At 35.4% G+C, this 18,275-nt stretch overlaps 1 protein-coding gene across 13 annotated transcripts in view; it reads right to left on the reverse strand.

Moving 5' to 3' along the window:
* The window catches only part of LOC149777922 (DENN domain-containing protein 1B-like), a 161,291-nt gene that overhangs the window by 60,565 nt on the left and 82,451 nt on the right, over nucleotides 1-18,275 (reverse strand). For 9 of the 13 annotated variants that reach the window (XM_089939019.1, XM_089939027.1, XM_089939022.1 and 6 more), the window contains exons 12-17: nucleotides 16,852-16,953; nucleotides 12,007-12,115; nucleotides 11,037-11,170; nucleotides 5,979-6,110; nucleotides 3,343-3,402; nucleotides 1,996-2,028 (exon numbers count right to left, since the gene is read on the reverse strand). In XM_089939019.1, the coding sequence (XP_089795145.1) occupies nucleotides 1,996-2,028; nucleotides 3,343-3,402; nucleotides 5,979-6,110; nucleotides 11,037-11,170; nucleotides 12,007-12,115; nucleotides 16,852-16,953 (570 nt within the window). The remainder of the gene's footprint in view (nucleotides 1-1,995; nucleotides 2,029-3,342; nucleotides 3,403-5,978; nucleotides 6,111-11,036; nucleotides 11,171-12,006; nucleotides 12,116-16,851; nucleotides 16,954-18,275) is intronic. The other 4 variants (XM_089939028.1, XM_089939023.1, XM_089939026.1 and 1 more) reach the window with 1 other exon arrangement.

Raw genomic sequence — 18,275 nt, forward strand, 5'->3', positions numbered from 1 at the left:
ACAATCATCAGAAAGTATTTTAAAATTCATTTATTCAATGTTCTTCATAATCAAAAGTCTTGGGATGGATATAATCAACAGGTATGTTGTCAGTCACTATCTATAAGCCACTTAGATTTTGGGCCTTATAACAAGATAAAGCACATTGGTGGTAAATCTGATTAAACTAGGTAATGGATAAAGTTCTGATATAAAACACCAATGAGGAAAATGACTCAGCTCATACAATCAAAACAGTGAATTACAGTCCATATATTTTAGGAAAATTCAACAGAATTTTTTTTGCAGAACAATGAAGTAAAAAGCTCTGCAGATGAAAAGCTAAAATGACTACAAGTACAAACAGATGGACAGACTAAGAGTTGTTGTTGTTGTAGGGTTTAACGCCATTTTTCAGCACACGATAGACTATACATGGCGGCCAGTATTAATGGTGGAGGAAGAACCCGGGAAATCCCCAGAAAGAACCACCGCCCCTCAAGAAGTTACTGGCATACTTTCTCACATACCCACATTGGCCAAATCCGAGACTTGAAACCCATGCAGACAGAGGTGAGATGGCAGTGAACCGTAACGGAAAGCGCTTTAGACCACATGGCCACTCGGGGCCCCTCAGACTGAGAGACAAAGGAAAAGAGCTTAAGCCCCCTTCCACATCTGTGGTGTCACTTACAAACGGCTCTTTGTCAGATGCAGATTTTTCCATCTTCAGGTGTAATAACAGCTGACACCAAGTTCATCGCTTTATATGTCAACATATATGAAGATCCTCAGCCATTATTTTTACCCGGCTTACTAAAACTTCAAAATGTGTTTGTGTACTGTGAATGCTCAGCAACAGTATCTGAAAATTGACCTCAACAGAAAAATTACAGTGGCTGGATGCATGGACAAGGGTAGCATTGTGCCAATGACATAACTGAGTATACACATGGATGCACATGCATAACATACAAAATTCACAATACCATGTTTTAATGTTACATGACAAACAACCTTCTAGCCCAGTTATAAGTGCATACATCAGATGATTTCCTGACTCTGCTCTTGTTTACATCCCAACCACATCATAAATATTGTTGAGATATTTATTCCTTGACTTGCACACAGTACTGTATGTACTTGCTTTTTAAGTTCAGTCCAACTTCAAACAACATAGACCCCAATCTGCCACTACATCACACACTGGCAGATCAGTCTACTCTGTATGTTCTATTGATTACTACCAACAAACTGCAAAGACCAAGATTTGCTGGCGCATAATGCAATGGCAAATCTGTCTAGTTTGTTCTAACAATTACTACTAACAAACTGCACAGACCAAGATTTGCTAGTGCATTATGCAATGGCAAATCAGTCTAGTTTGTTCTAGCAATTACTACTAACAAACTGCACAGACCAAGATTTGCTAGTGCATTATGCAATGGCAAATCAGTCTAGTTTGTTCTAGCAATTACTACTAACAAACTGCACAGACCAAGATTTGCTAGTGCATTATGCAATGGCAAATCAGTCTAGTTTGTTCTAGCAATTACTACTAACAAACTGCGTAGACCAAGATTTGCTGGTGCATTATTCGATGGCAGATGTAGGTCCTGGCAGTTGGACTCAACTTATGGGTCAGTATATATATACATTATCTACTACTGATAAATTTGCTGTGATATTCTTCATATGCATAAGAAACAGTATGTCAATTATTGTATCGAAGTTTAAATAATCAGTTTTATCATACATCTGAATTTCCAACATACTGTGCATAAAGGGAACAATAAGCTACACAAATAACATAAAAAGGACCTGTTTAAAGTGAAAATTATAATCAACATTTTTTTAATGTTAAAACAAGGACTGCTTGCAAGCCATTTGGGTAGCCTGGGTTATCTAAAGCAAGGCATTTCTGGTTTGGTAAAAGAATGTGTAAACAGAGATGTGTGTATCACATAACAAATTATGACCGACATTGAAAGCATGCTGGATTCTGAATAAACTTACAGACTCAACAGCATTGGTCATTACTGGTCCTGCCTAAAGAAATAAGCAAATTATACATGTATATATTTCTGACTGTGCAAATATTTTCTTCTCAGAGTGCAAAATAAAAGAAACTACATGTTATCTATGTGCGGATCTAAAAAGCATACCTCATAACCGATACTGACTTGAAATGTAGACAGTGAAAAAATAATCTGCTAAGCATGGCAAAATTGTTGGCTTCTTCATGACCTACGTTCTATCCAAATGTAAAAAGCCTTTGCCTATACATGTACTGTCAGCAAAAGCAAGAAAATTACTGCTGGCTGTGCAAAAATATCAATGTAAGCTGCAGAGTGTGCAAAAATTGTCAGTTAAAAATAAAATCTGAACTTTGACTAGACGGGGATGTAGCAGAATGAGATATAAAAGTGCATAAAAACTTGAGAAAACTGGACAATAAACAGAAAATTAACTCACCCTTTCTTAGATTTTTATTACTTTTTTTAAAGAATTTTGTGAACTTATCTATTTCAAGTCAAAGGAATATAATGTATTTTCTTTGAATACATGTTTCTGCAGGGTCTCTGTCTATCTGCTTTAACTATCAGGAATAAAAGTTAAAATATTAATTTAAATCTGCGAGATTTTTCAAACGAGAAAAGATGGCACGTAATATGATGTAATGCAAAGTGCATAAAGGCCAATAATCAAAAGCATGACAAATGTTTAGCGAATAAAAAGGTACTACAATGAAGAAAAGATCTTTATTTTAACACCCAATGTCAAACAATACATTCTGAGTTAAATATACATAACTAATTGAGTCAAATAAATACAACAATTTTAAATGCGCTTGACGGAAAATTCAGTACAGTCTAGGAGTGACTTTATATAAATCGTTTAAGCATCAAACACTTTCGTGTGTGAGACCCTTCCAAAATCATGGAAAAAGTGTGTGCTCCTCTGCACATTTAGAAATACATACAGTTATCCACTAGCAAAGAATGCATAGTTGAATGTGTGTAATTATGAAATTAAAACTGCCAAAAATGCACTCTTAACATTGCAGAACTCGAATAATTTATGCAAGTGTCAAATCCTCTGTCAATGTAAAATTTTGTAATTCAGTGTGAGATCTAATTTGGGGCTAGTTTTCAACTACAGAATGGCATAGAAAGAAAACTTACTTTCATCATCATCAGCTCAAACGTTGTCATGATAAGATAACAAATCCAGCACTTATGTCAAAATATTCTGTGTCAGAGCCAACTACGCTACTATACTGATGAAAGTGAGATATTTGAAATCAAAATGAAACAATAACAGTCTGAACCTATTTCATGTAGTGCAGAAACTATTTTTTACCTTTTCCTTGAAATCGGCCCAAATATCTTTGCTCCCTTTCTGTACTTTCTTCCCTTGTTTCTAAAAGTAAATAAAGATGCTGATAAAAACAAAGATGATGATGATGATGATGATGAAAATATGGAGGTATTAGCTCCAACTGATGCAAAAAGTGAATTTTCTGGTAATACAATCAAAATCATTATACAAAATTTAGGAATACTTCACATTTTTATCTGCTTCCTGGTGCTTTTTGGTTGAAACATTCTTCCTACAATCATCTTTCCTGCAATGTGACATGATTAAGTACATCAGGAGAAGATTGCACAGGCACATTATTCATTTAATGTCCACGCCTTGCATGTCCCACTTGAATATCAAGGCACTGCACTGACCCGATGTTGATGTCCTGCATGTCCCACTTGAATATCAAGGCACTGCACTGACCCGATGTTGATGCCCTGCATGTCCCACTTGAATAACAAAGGTAATGTAATGATCCAATCTTGATGCCTTGCAGGATACACTTGGAATTTCTAAGGCACTGTATTGATCCAATGTTGTGCCTTGCAGGTTACACTTGAAATTCTCCAATCTTGATGCCTTGCAGGTTACACTTGGAATTTCTAAGGCATGGTAATCATCCAATGTCGATGCAGTGCATGTCTCATTTGCAATTTCTAAGGCATGATACCCTGAATAACCTATCTGGAATTTTAAAGGCACAGTATTCATTCAACACCAGTTCCTTGCAGGTCGTATTTGGAATTTCTAAGTATGGTATTCATTCAATACTGGTGCCTTGCAGGTCGTATTTGGAATTTCTAAGCATGGTATTCATCCAGTGTCGATGCCTTACATGTCCCAAATAAAGACCTGTTTACCCTTTCTCCACTCCATCAGTAGTCCAAAAGCAGTCTATAGTTTTAACAGCAGTCAGCAGGATAGCTAAAAAACTGACAATTCAACAGTAAAACCCCCCACTTCATCTAGAAATACATAAGAAATACATTTATTGTCTTTAATGACAACGACAAAATATATAATTATCTATTAGCAAGAAAAGAAACACCTTTTCCTACAACCAGTATCACTCTACCTTTTCTAACTATATTCTTAAATGATTTACCTTCCCTGCTGAAATTTTGCTGTCCAGAAATATTCTTTTAAAATCCCAGTTTAATCAATCAGCTGTTTTTAATGGCAATTTTAACTTAGCCAAAGGCAGACTTATTATCACTTCACCACAAATAATGTGCATTTTCTCACTGTCATATACTGTGCTTTGAACAATGAGGACAGAGACTTCTCTGTGTCTTTTATTTCTACCCATTCTTTATTGGATTTGCACTAAACATGTCCTTGCATGTTCCATTTGCAAATTCTAAGCCATGGTATTCATCCAATGTTGATACCTTACATGCCCCATGTGGAAATTTCCAAGCATATGTGGGGTTTTTGTACAGATATAACTGTCATCAGCAGTTCATTCTAACAACTTCAGCCTTCTTTAGTGGCTTTGCAATAAAAACATTTTGCTAGGATTTACAAAAAGAATTACATTACACAAGTTTCAATCATCTAGGTATTGGTGTTGAAGCTGTTTTTAGCCAACATAAAATTTATCTCACCAGAAAATCGGGATCAGATAGAAGTGATTGTAATTGCATAATTTGAGACTAACACCTTGAATGATTGGAATGGTTAGCATATATGATAATGATAATAAAGGTGGAGATTATGACTGGTTTAAAAGTGTAAAAGTTTCATCACCTATAGGATTATAATCTTCTTAGATGCTTTTGTGGATATGGACTAATTTCTGATTTATATTTCATGAAACAATAATGTATCTGCTTACACATTAAAATTACACACCTTTTTAATCAATCATCATAAGAAGAAATGTTTTAAACAGATTCTTACTTTAAATATACAGAATTTATACAGCGAACACGGTAATCATTGTAGTTAACTGATCTTTATTCAGAGTGTAAAAATACCCGTCAGCTAAACATTTGAAGTATTTTGAAGAGATTAAGATATTTAAAACCAATGATCAGATAGTTATATCTGTTTTGTAGCCTGCTAGTATGAAATAAAGAATCTGGGTATATAATTCACACTTAACATTTTTGTGGCAGGAAAACTTAACTGCAAAAATTTAGCAAAATACCTAAAATGGCCTCAAAATGAAACTCTGCAATGAATTCTCTTACCCTCGATAAAAGCCTGTAAAAACTGAAATGATTTTTCTCTAGTTGTGTCACAAAGTTTAAACTTTACAGGCAATGAACTGGAAAAAAGAAGGTGACTCAAAATTATTTGATATAGGAAGATATGAATATCTGTGCAGAAAAATGATGTATATTTCAAACTATTAACTTCTGTACTAACAATTATTTTATGAAGGTTAATACCCAAATTACTACATGCTTGTCAATTAATGTCTTCATGGAGACCAGATTTTTTTAATTTCTGCTATGCTTAGACAAATAATAAAAAAACTAGAAAAATCCTTAAGACACCAACACACCTGTAGTAGATATATCAAACACTTGGGTCGTTAAAGTTTTATATTCACTTTCATGCTCTTCTTATGGCAGATATTACACTGAAGCAGAAATGGGATGAATAAAACTTTTATTGTATCTCACCTTCATATTATTAAGCCATTCCTTGTATCTAGACTGGGCATTGAGTTTGTCCGCATGAGTGATAGCCTCTCGTTCAAACAAGTCAGAAAAGCCCTTTCCTGCATTCAGCATATCCAGTCGCTCATTAATGAACTGAAAGAAAAAATACAGTATATACTTGCTTATAAGACGAGTCAACAGCAAAATGTACAGACCCAGATCTGCCATCACATAATGCACCAGCTGCTCAGGTTCTGTGCAGTTTGTTAAGAATTCTCAGTAGAACAAACAACATAGACCCTGATCTGCAGGTGCGTTATACTATGGCAGATCTGGATCTTTGTTGCTTGTAGATTGATTCAACTTATAAGGAAGTATACGTGGCAGAACTACCAGTGGTATGGCGGTGAGTGTATCACAAGGTACACTCTCAACAATTTCCTCCACAGGTCCTTAAACAGGTGGACGTTTGTTGCAAAACCAAAGTTAGGATAAGATGGGCATTCAGGGGCCATTACTCTCACAAACAATTATGTGGAATGCTTCCAATCCAACTCCTTCAGTCTCATCAATACAAGTGGCATCCATGTACAAATATAGATATGCAGCTGATTGACAAGGGCAATAACTCTGTCCAAAAAGGAGAAGACATGACACATAAAATTCTATGAAATAGCATTTATATTAAACTGGATCAAGATATTCCAAATGGTCTTGGAGCTATGCTGATCACAGGCATCATGCCGTGCAAAGATATTAAGTCAATTAACAAAATTATAATTCTATCTGAAATGGTGTAGATAAGATAAAAGCAAATAAACACACATTTTGGTCTCAGTGACATTGTTCTTACTAATACAACCAGAACAAAGGTTCTTAAAGCTATGATGATTAATGATCCATTATAAAATTAGATGAGAAGACAAATATATACATTACATGAGGCATAACTCTGTCCAAAACAGGACAGACTACTCTAAAATCATTAAGGACTCATTCAAGTCTACGAGAATGTTCACACCAAATAGCGTACAAATATGTTGGTTGGTTCTAGAGCTATTCTTGTTACAAGCAATATCCCTTGGGAAGATATGAATTTAATTATCATATGCCATTACTACCATATACACTCACTTAAAAGCTGACCTTTTTAACTGAAAATTTAATGTATGCAGAGTAGTAGTCGTCTTGTAAGTACAACATACAATTTAAAAAAAAATTGTTTAGGGGTAATGTTCAAAACTTGATGTTTGCAGTACATAAAAATACTGTAAATTCAAATATTTGAACATTTATATGCCACTATACCCATTCAAAAATGCATACATGGTATGCTCCATGTATTTTCCATTTCATGATAGTATTAGATAAACAATACGTGTATCTATAGTTATTTGGACTTGAAAATATTACTGGGAAATTAAATAGTATCCACTGTCACTGTTGTCTGTCAATACTGTTTACCTTAGGTGTTTAATAGGAAGTGCTTCCATTTTTGTGCAAGTCCGAATTAAATATATTTATAATAATATTTGTGATTTGCTGTTTTCAGATGGGTTGCTGGACTTTGAAATTACAGCCAGGAGCTGGAAGTGAAGCCAATGGAAGACTTCGCGTCCAAGTCCTGCAGCTAAAAGACATTTAAATGCCCACCAAAATCAAGGCCTATAAAGTTATCGACATCATTATCCTGCTCTATGGCTGTGAAACTCAGTATACGGAAATACTGCAGGCATGTGAAGCAGCTAGAGCAATTCCACATGCGCTCGTATTTGCACATGTGATGGCAAGACAGGGTGTCCAACTTAGAAGTCCTCAATTGGGCCAGTGTTCCTAGCTTTGAGACACTGCTATTGAAAGCCCAGCTTAGATGGTCTGGCCACGTCAGTCAGATGGACAAGACCAGAATACCGAGACAGCTCTTCTATGGACAGCTCAAGTGGGGAAAGTGGACATGAGGGCGAAAAGGAAAAGGAAAATTGTTCCAATCATTTTCTCTTGAGTTGTTCTAGAGTTATGTCCTTTCAGGGGCATTAAATATATGACTTTTTTCATTTGATAATCCTTGTGTATAAAAGTATTCCTCCAGCTAGCTTTGGATAAACTGACTGACACTAAGCATGTCATGAGTCTAACATATTTTAACTGTTCCATCCTGAACTAATGCAATTTTCTAGAGTTATGTCCCTCTTGCCAAACAGAAAATAGGGATACGAAGTTAGCTTCTGCACATCATTTTGTCATCACATTGTCATTTAGTCATTACATTTTTATAATATTCCCCCCCAACCATAAATGTATGCCCTATACTCACTTCTAAATCACGTTAAACTGAAAACAACACAGACCCATATTAGCTGTTGCATAACGTACCAGATCAGGATTTATGTTACTTGTTCCACTGATTAATCCTAACAAATCACACAAACCCAGATATGCCAGCGCAATATACAATGGCAGATCTGGGTTTTTGCAATTTGCAGCTGGACTAATTTACAAGCAACTTATGATAAAATGCCCTAAAGCTTGGAAGACATTTTGATATTAAAATCATCTTTGTTCTTTTAGTTATGCCTATCTTTTTCCAATCTAAACATAGTTATTTTGCATGTATGAGTTACTGCCCCTTTAATTCCCTTTAGTCTGATGTATGATTGATGGGTGTAATATGGGTTATAGAGTATACAGCTTGGCCTTACTTCAGATGTGCACCTTTCAAAAAAGTTCTAGCTCCACTTGGTCATTTTCACTTCCTGACCATCAAAGGTAAATTGTATAAAAAAAGAGCTGATAACTTTTTTTTAACATTTTATATATTTGGTAATTCATCCATTGCACTTTCAGAAACTGGTATTGTCTAGTTTGGCAAAATTCATTTTCCAAATTTTAGTAGCTGTTATGGATAGTGTACTTTAGACTAATTCAGGCTGATTTTTTAGCACAAGGAAGCAGTCATTTTAGTTAGCAGTGTGCTTAGATCATGTACAATTTCCAAAAGTATAATATCCAAAGAAATATCATCCACATTACATTAATGTAGCATAGAGGTATGCCACCATTCTCTCCACTGTGCATGTTTTAAATGCTAACAACTTCACCTTACATATGACACTCTCTCAGAAGTACATAATAATTGGTGAGCATCCCCTTAGTGACACTCAAGAAAAAGTCTCATAATTGTTCTAAACTCATCCAGTGTAAATAACCGACAACAACAATGGAACTGGACAATTTGAAAATGACTTCGTATATTATTACATTCTATCACTAAATGTACTCAAAACAAATGGTAACTCTATCAGCCATAAGTCAATCAAGTTTTAAATCTTACTCTCCCAACAATAAAAGCAGACATGCCTCAATTACCTCTATTCCATTAAAAAAGGCTAAGGGCTGTTCCATTTAAACATACATGGTACCCATGGAAGGCAGTTTTTAAAAGTATATGCCAGGGTACTTTGAATGCACAAAGTTTATATTAAAATGAGAAGAAAATTCTAAATTGCATCTATGAATGAGTACCCCACTTTAAAAGCTTCCTTCCCTGGGACCCATATCTGTTTTAATGGAATAGCCTTAATAACATGTCCCACCATTTGTTAACATCACACCAAACCATGCAATTCCCCAAAAGTTATTCTCCGAGAATGCCCTAAAATGGACTGCACTGTCTTAACAGGTTGAAAGGGCAATACTTATTACACTCATGCAAGAATATTTTGGCAAATACAGGAATTAAAATTTTTATTAGTCCCCTTCAAACTGCAACTTCACAATTGTTATACTGAATGCTTGTAATAATGCAATAATGCTTGTAATAATGCTTGTAATAAAGCTTGTAATAATGCTTGTAATAAAGCTTGTAATAAAGCTTGTAATAATACTTGTAATAAAGCTTGTAATAATGCTTGTAATAATGCTTGTAATAAAGCTTGTAATAAAGCTTGTAATAATGCTTGTAATAAAGCTTGTAATAATGCTTGTAATAATGCTTGTAATAAAGCTTGTAATAAAGCTTGTAATAATGCTTGTAATAAAGCTTGTAATAATGCTTGTAATAATACTTGTAATAAAGCTTGTAATAATGCTTGTAATAATGCTTGTAATAAAGCTTGTAATAATGCTTGTAATAATGCTTGTAATAAAACTTGTAATAATGCTTGTAATAATGTGTAGCATAATATGAAGACCAATCTACAATGTTAAGGAACATCATTCGGTGTGCTGATACCTGGACCAGGTAAATCTGACCTGACTGCAATCCTTATTATTTGGTGACTGCATTTTTTTATCCTTAATGACATTCATTCATCTGTGTACATAATGTGGTTCATAATATTGCTGACATGTATAGTAAAGGTCACAGGGGGCATGTAGGCATTCAACACAATTTCAGTAATGGGTGTCATTTTTTAGAATTTGATCTTACATACCTTTAAATGGCAAGTATTCACTTCATTTAGGTTCGTATACATCCGTATTGATTTGGAATGTCATTATTAAAATGCCCTGAGAGGTGCATCTGGCAAAATCAATGTTAAAGTATGTATACATTGTTCGATGAAATTATACTAATGGTGTGATCCAGAACAATCCAGATTGAATGTTGAGTGCTGTGACATCAATATGAAAGCTACGCATATTGATGATGCGCTCTTATTATGACCCAAGTTTAGTACATGGCCACCATCGTAAAAGTCCATAGTGATAGATAATTTTCATCTGGAAGTCTTTGGTGAAGGTTAGGATTCAGAGTTTTCAGTAATCAGGATTGAATAGAATTTGGTTAAAGAAAATTAGTGTTAAATTTTAAAAGAACAATTAATATTTAATTTAAAATGAGTAAATGTGGATGCATGACCCATGTGGCTTGTATTATAGTGTTCTATAAGTTACCATGCAATACATGACACAGAATATCAGGAAGTATCCACATGCTTCCGCCGTTGTGTGCTGTGACATTACAACGACAAAATGATACTATTATCCTGTTACTGTTACGCATGATTGCAAATAATTTAAAAATCCATCTGATAACAACACTATATCTTATTTCAGGTAACTTATGAATCTATATACCTGCTGAAAGATCTGCAAGTGAAACATGTTTTCCAGGAAGCGCTGCATTGAAAGTGGTCTAGACTGTATAAATGCCTCAGGATTGAAAGTGATTGTCTCCCCTTCCTGGAACTTCAGAGCATCTCGATAACCACCTGCAAAGAAAAGAACTTTTCATGAGATCTGAAAATCATGAGACTGCAACTGAACACAGTATTTTTAAAATAATAAGGCAATACTTAAAAGCTTAGTCATTTATAAACATCAGTGTCAGCAGAAAAATTCCACTTGAGAGTCAGAAACTTGTATACACAACATTGTCAGTAAGAAATTCCACCTTGGAGTCAGAATAGTTTATACTCATCAGTGTTGGTAGAAAAATTCCACCTGTGAGTCTGATACCCTTATATACATCAGTGGGGCCACGAGTGGCCGAGTGGTCTAAAGCGCTCACCGTTCCGGATCACTGCCATCTCACCTCTGTCGGCATGGGTTCGAGTCCAAGGCTCGGCTAGCATGGGTACGTGGGAAAGCCTGCCAGTAGCTTCTCGTGGGTCAGTGGTTCTTCCATGCGTTTTCCAGGGTTCTTTCTCCACCAGTTATACTGGCTGCCATGTATAGCCTATCTTGTGCTGAAAAATGGCGTTAAACCCTAGAACAACAACATACATCAGTGTTGGTAGAAAAATTTCACCTGTGACTTAGAAACCTTTATGTACATCAGTCTGTAAAAAATTTCCACCTGAGACTCAGAATACTTTATACACATCAGACACGAAAATGATAGCCATACTCAGCAGTTACCAAGGCAGACTGAACAATAAATTGTGCAAGTAACATCTGTTACTCCATATAATTGGCAAGACCAGGTATATGACCTGCAGATGATTCCAGCTTTCTGTAACAATGTGAAGAAACAAATCTGAAGAAAATAAAGAATAAGAAGACTGTAATCTGAGATTTATTCTTGAAATGACAAAGAAAAACATACCGATGAGCTTGACAAGTGCCATCATGAATGCTTTGGATATGGCATCCCCAGAACCCTGCATGGAATTCTTCACCCTCTCACTCTTCAAATACTTCTTCAAGTGTGACTCCTGAAAATACAAAGCATAAGATATGTGCGAATTAAAAAAATTCTCATAATATGGAGGTACTCTACAGATATTATGAACTTCTGAGAAAGAGGTGGGTGTAAGGTGAAGTTGTTTACATTTGCAACATGCACAGTGGAGAGAATGTTAGCATACCTTGATGTTCCTTTCATGTACTGTGGCTGAAATTTCATTGGACATTGTACTTGAAGAGATTGTAAATGACCTAAGTACACAGCTAACTAAAATGACTGCTCCATTGTGCTAAAATAAAATCAGCCTGATTTAGTCTAAAGTACACTATCTTTAGCAGTTATTAAAATAGGGAAAATGAAATTTGCCAGGCTAGATTAAAACAGCTTCTGAAAGTGCAATGAATGAATCGCCAAATATGTAAAATGTAAAAAAAGTTATCGGGTCCTTTTTTTAGAATTTACCTCTGAAGTCCAGGAAGTGCAAATGACCAAGCAGGCTAGCAGTTTTTTGAAAGGTGCAGATTTGAAGTAAGGCCAAGTTGTATACTCTATAACCCATATTACATCCATTAATCATATACCAAAATAAAGGGAATTAAAGGTTCTTTGAATAATACCTAAGATAAACAAGGTCCATTTTAAATATTTAAATAGTCAGTATAACCAGTGAAGACACATGGGGAAATTCTTTTCTTTAAAATTCTAACTCTATGCAAAATACAAAACTGGTGAGCTATATTTATAGTGTCAGACAGACAGACAGACAGGCAGGCAGGCAGGCAGGCAGACAGACAGACAGACAGACAGACAGACAGACAGACAGACAGATAGATAGATAGATAGATAGATAGACAGACAGACAGAAAAGGAACATTATTTAAAATAGGTCAAATTTTGGTCCTTGGAGAATGCCATCAATGCCTAACCCTTTTCCTAACAGAAACATTAGATTTTCATTGCACTTTAAGTCTATATCATCTGTAACCATACAAATATACCAAGTGAAAAATTAAGGAATAGTTAAACACTTGCTTTGCACCTCTGCAGTCCTGAGTTCAATGCTTAGTTCCAACAAAAGTGAGGATAAGTGGCCACCAAGCCAACAATGCTTTCATTTAAGTTCTCAAGTTAGCTCAACTATAACAGATTATTAGGATTTTTTATTTACATAACAAGTTCTGCCAGCTGAAAGGATGCACTCTCCATGGGTCACATGTTGGCCTTGGAAACGGAGAAACCCACAGAAACTGGAGAAAGTCACCCAACCAAGGTGGATGACCATGTCCTACTGCTGTTCCAATTAATCAATTTGGTTGAGCATTTGTCACTTTTAGTTAGTAAATAAACCAATTACAGTTTCATTGATTGACGTTGATTAAAATTCTGTTTTGTGCCATTGATTTTATTTAAACAGTATTTATTTTGAAGTCACATGGAATGTACATAAAACTGAACATAAGCTACAGACTGAGCAACAACTAGCTTACATTGAGTTTTTCCTCATTGATAATAATATTTACTTTAATAGGATTGCAAACATTGAAACATGCTAAAAAATAATTCAAGGAATGTATATAAGAGAGGTATTTAGGCTTTGAGCAGAAATAAGGAAATATTTCAGAAGTGAAATATAAACAGTGTATTATGATGAGTGACAAAGGCTCAAGTGATATAAAATGCTTCCACTTCACACGTGAAATATTTCCTTATATCATCTCCAAAAGTAAAGTCTGTCTTTTAATTATATATTTATTTGATGGCAACACCTTCAATTCACATGGATATGTTTCTCTACTCTGTGCCAGTGCAATTAAGGATGGCAGTACTATGTCAGTAAAAGAGAATTTTAATACAATTTTAGCACAGCAACCTTTTGAAAATTTATACTGTGCATATGATATTTCAATTATTTTGTCAAATTAATGACTGTTTGCATCTAAAATGGAGAAGATTTTTTAGCACATTTTTGGCATGGATTGATTGTCAACATTATTAAAGTTGGGGGAACATTAGAGATATGAAAGAATAGACCAACAGAAATCAGTGCATAACATCATTAAACAACAAATTTTAATGACTGTGAGTTTACTTGTAAGGATTTTGGTTTCAATTTTGTTCATTTCTGCATTTAGAGGTGAATTTTTGTGTGTTGGCAAGCCTGCGGTCTATTTTTAGATACTGTACCCGAATTTAGGTTGTCACTTAATTTCAGTTTGCAATGAGTACAAATCAATGCTTGATTTCACCATCATTTTCATATATGATTATGATTGTGATGACAGTTAAAATCACTACTAAAACAATTTCTGTGCTATACATAATCAATACATTTTGATAAAAATGTGTACGGGTTGTCATTCAGAAAAAAATGAAGAGGACTAAATATGGAAATACAGGTCTGAAAAACACACATAAGTGCACATATACTTCCTAAATGGGGGCCCCGAGCGGCTGAGTGGTCTAAAGCACTCCCCATTACGGACCATAGCCATCTCACCTCTATGTGGGTTCGAGTCTCGGGTTTGGCCAATGTGGGTATGTGAGAAAGCTAGCCAGTAGCTTCTCGTGGGTCAGTGGTTCTTTCTGGGGTTTTCCCAGGTTCTTCCTCCACCATTTATACTGGCCGCCATGCATAGCCTATTTTGTACTGAAAAATGGCGTTAAACCCTACAACAACAACAACAACAACAACTTCCTAAATGGAAAAAAATTAGTTCCAAAAGTAATATCACCATTAAGGCGATAAAGGTGGTATAGCCACTATGCCGACATCATTTTTCTCCCACAGACCTATTTCAACAACTCATGCTAACTTATAGCATAAACCTCACTACAGAATACTTCAACAACACAGAAAAAGAAGGAGAACATAAAAGGTGATATATGTTGTGTTGATGGAAGAGGGGGTGGGTGGATGAAGTAAAGGACTTTTAAATTAGCTGAGACGGCAGATGTGTAGTAACTCAATACATATAACAGTTTAGTTTAAAGACACAAGTAGTGATAAAACAAAATGTTTTGTTGCTATATTGTACTTCTGGAAATCTTGCTGAGCTTATGTGTTATACATTAATACTGAAGTTGTAACTAGAATGCAAAAATTGCTATCGTTTAGTTTCTGATGATAGGATATTCTGTCCATTCTAAAAGAAAATGCTTTGTGGTTTCTGTTTCACCAAAAGAACATTTATTACTAAATGACACATGGCTCTTGAAATGTTGTTGTTGTTGTTCTAGGGTTTAACGCCATTTTTCAGCAAAGATAGGCTCTACATGGCGGCCAGTATAACTGGTGGAGGAAGAACCCTGGAAAACCCAGGGAAGAACCACCGACCCATGAGAAGCTACTGGCAGGCTTTCCCACATGCCCATGCTAGCCGAGCCTTGGACTCGAACCCATGCAGAGGTGAGATGGCAGTGATCCAGAACAGTGAGCGCTTTAGACCACTCGGCCACTCAGGGCCCCCTCTTGAAATGTTTAATAAACTATAACTGAGGTGATGTCTTGTGTTCATAATTTATGATAATCTTTCACCTTGGTAGTAATAAATTGGTCCCTTTCTAGATTCCTATTTAAATGCGAGTTTAAAAAGTATAACAATGGGTTTTTGAAAATTTCCAAAAAACAATTCCATTCTGCAACAGAATTTGGCAAAAATGAGTTCTAATACAAACTTTTTTTGGCAAAATGAATTTTGAAGGTTATTTCTATCATTATGTTGTCCATTACTTACCCACTGGACACCTGGTTGCACCAAAGCCAGAACCTATCTAGGAACCATGCCACAATACATTTTTAAAAATGTTATCATTCTACACTTTTGTGTGTTGCGTGCATGTGTGTGTGTGTGTGTGTTATGTGTGTGTGTGAGATTTGGATTTTTAATGTAGCTTTAACAATTTTAGTCATATTGCTACGATGACTGCAGTGTGGCAGTTCATAGTGACATCTAGCACTGGGGCATCATGCTGCAGGAATGTAGCATCATGTCTCACCCAGTCACATTATCCTGACACAAGGCGGACCAGTCCTAACACTGACCTCTTAACCCTGAGAGCCAAGTTAGGCAGCTGCTAGTACCATTTTTACAAGTCTTTGGTATGACTCAGCCGGGGTTCAAATCTGTGACCTCCCACATTCAATGCAGACACTCTAACCGTTTAGGCCACCAGAGCGGTCCACTCTATGCTTGAATTGTCCTGTTAAATATCTTTTCCATTTTGCCTCTGCGAAAATTTCTTGTGTATGATGTAGATTTTGTCTGCCCCACAAATTTTACCTCCTTCAGCTGGTATTTTTTCTATTACAGTGTTTTTCATACTCTGTGAACCTATCCTAGATGATATACCCATACTCCAAAAGAGGTCTTATACACATCAAATAATGAAGCCATTCCTGCATAGCCCCAGTTGAGATAATTATGACAAATTATTGGATAATTTTTTATTGGTTTGCAAAAACAAGTCACTAGTGAAATTTTATATGATTCTCCCTACACCAATATATATCCTAGTACATGTCTGAGAATGCAACATCCTACCTTAGTTCAGAATAGAAAGTACTGTTCCGTTTATATATTTTCATGAAGATTATTTGCCAAAAATTAAAAATTTTGCTTGTACATCGAACCGTGATTTGTGTGTGGATAGTATTGTCCCCGAAATGAATCACTGTGCATTGGGTCTTTAAATCTGTGACTGTAGTAACGATGAAATTCACAACTACAGGTAAAGTGACAGTTCCTTAACTTGAGAAATACTTACGATTTCCTCTGGTAAATCGTCCACATCATCATAATCTGTAATGACCGTGTTGCTGTCAGCATCCACCACAACCGCATCACCTAGGTCAGCATTCTTTATTTTCTGTAAACAGTACACAATCCATTCATAATAAACCAACACAAACCTTAGCCCCTTTTACCTCTACCAAAATCATATACACTATAAAGTTAGACATGTAAAAACAAAACGAGAGAATGGCAGGGCTGTCAGAAAAGTATAGCATTCCTCGTAAAGTATTTACATGTCAAGATGGACTGATCTGCAGGCAACAGACTGAGCTAAATACCAATGTTATTGCAATTTAACTTGACTGAAGGGTGTATTATTCCTCTTGATGCAACTACAAATCCCGTTGAATGCTTCTGCAAGCAATAATGTGTCATCACACAGATTAATGAAGATTACTGGAGAATGAAATATCGATAAGAGCGACTAAGTTTTCACTAAAGAATACAGTGTTCTTTATGAAGTATTTACCTGCAGTTACATGATTCTGCTGGTAACTGTATCTGAAAAACAGCTAGATGCAAACCCAGTGACCGTATCAGACACATACAAATAAATGGACAGAAATCGTGAATTTATAGCTTTGAGTTGCTTTGCGATATGTCCAAAAATGGGATTAGTTCCTCATATATTTCAATATATCATTATGTGTCATTATGTCATAGTAAAGCAATTATTGGATATGGAAGTATTTAAAAAACATATGCCAACACACTAAAGTTTATGTTAAAATCCCTTCCCAAATTTTGCATAAAGAATTTTTTTTTGGGGGGGGGGGGCAGCAAGCTACCAAGCTGGTAGTAACAAAACAGAAATACTGCCCAGTTAATGATTCAATGATAAATAAAATTCTGCCCTCACTGTGCTATCTACCAACTATTTAAATTGTATTCTATATGTTAGTAATTCTTCTTACCGCATTATCATATTTCATCTCATGTATCTACATTACATTGTGCGAAGTCTGTGAAAAGTGCTGAACCTGAGATAATGATAATCGTGTTCCATTTAAGAGCTAAATATACACAGTGCCTTGTTATCAGAAACTAACAATAAACACCATTACTCCAAGCCAAAATTCTTACTGGCTCTATGATCATTTGAATACGATCTGCAATGCAATTGCTTATTTCAGCTACTTACAGTGTAGATCCACACTTCATTAGGATTTACTTTTAATACTCAGAAAGAGTTTATAAATAAATACAATTTGTTTGGTAGTTTTGGCAAGCCTATATCCAAGATCATTGAAGCTAAATATATGTATTTTATACAATCACTTATAAATCAAGTCAAACTGCAAACAAAAAAGATCCTGATTTGCAGTTGCATAATGCATCTGCAGATCAGGGTCTACATTGTTCTACTGATTACTCCTATCAAACTGGACAGACCCG

This window comes from Sinohyriopsis cumingii, chromosome 17 (genome assembly GCF_028554795.1).
Source record: "Sinohyriopsis cumingii isolate HCF-2022 chromosome 17, ASM2855479v2, whole genome shotgun sequence".
Classification (NCBI taxonomy): domain Eukaryota; kingdom Metazoa; phylum Mollusca; class Bivalvia; order Unionida; family Unionidae; genus Sinohyriopsis; species Sinohyriopsis cumingii.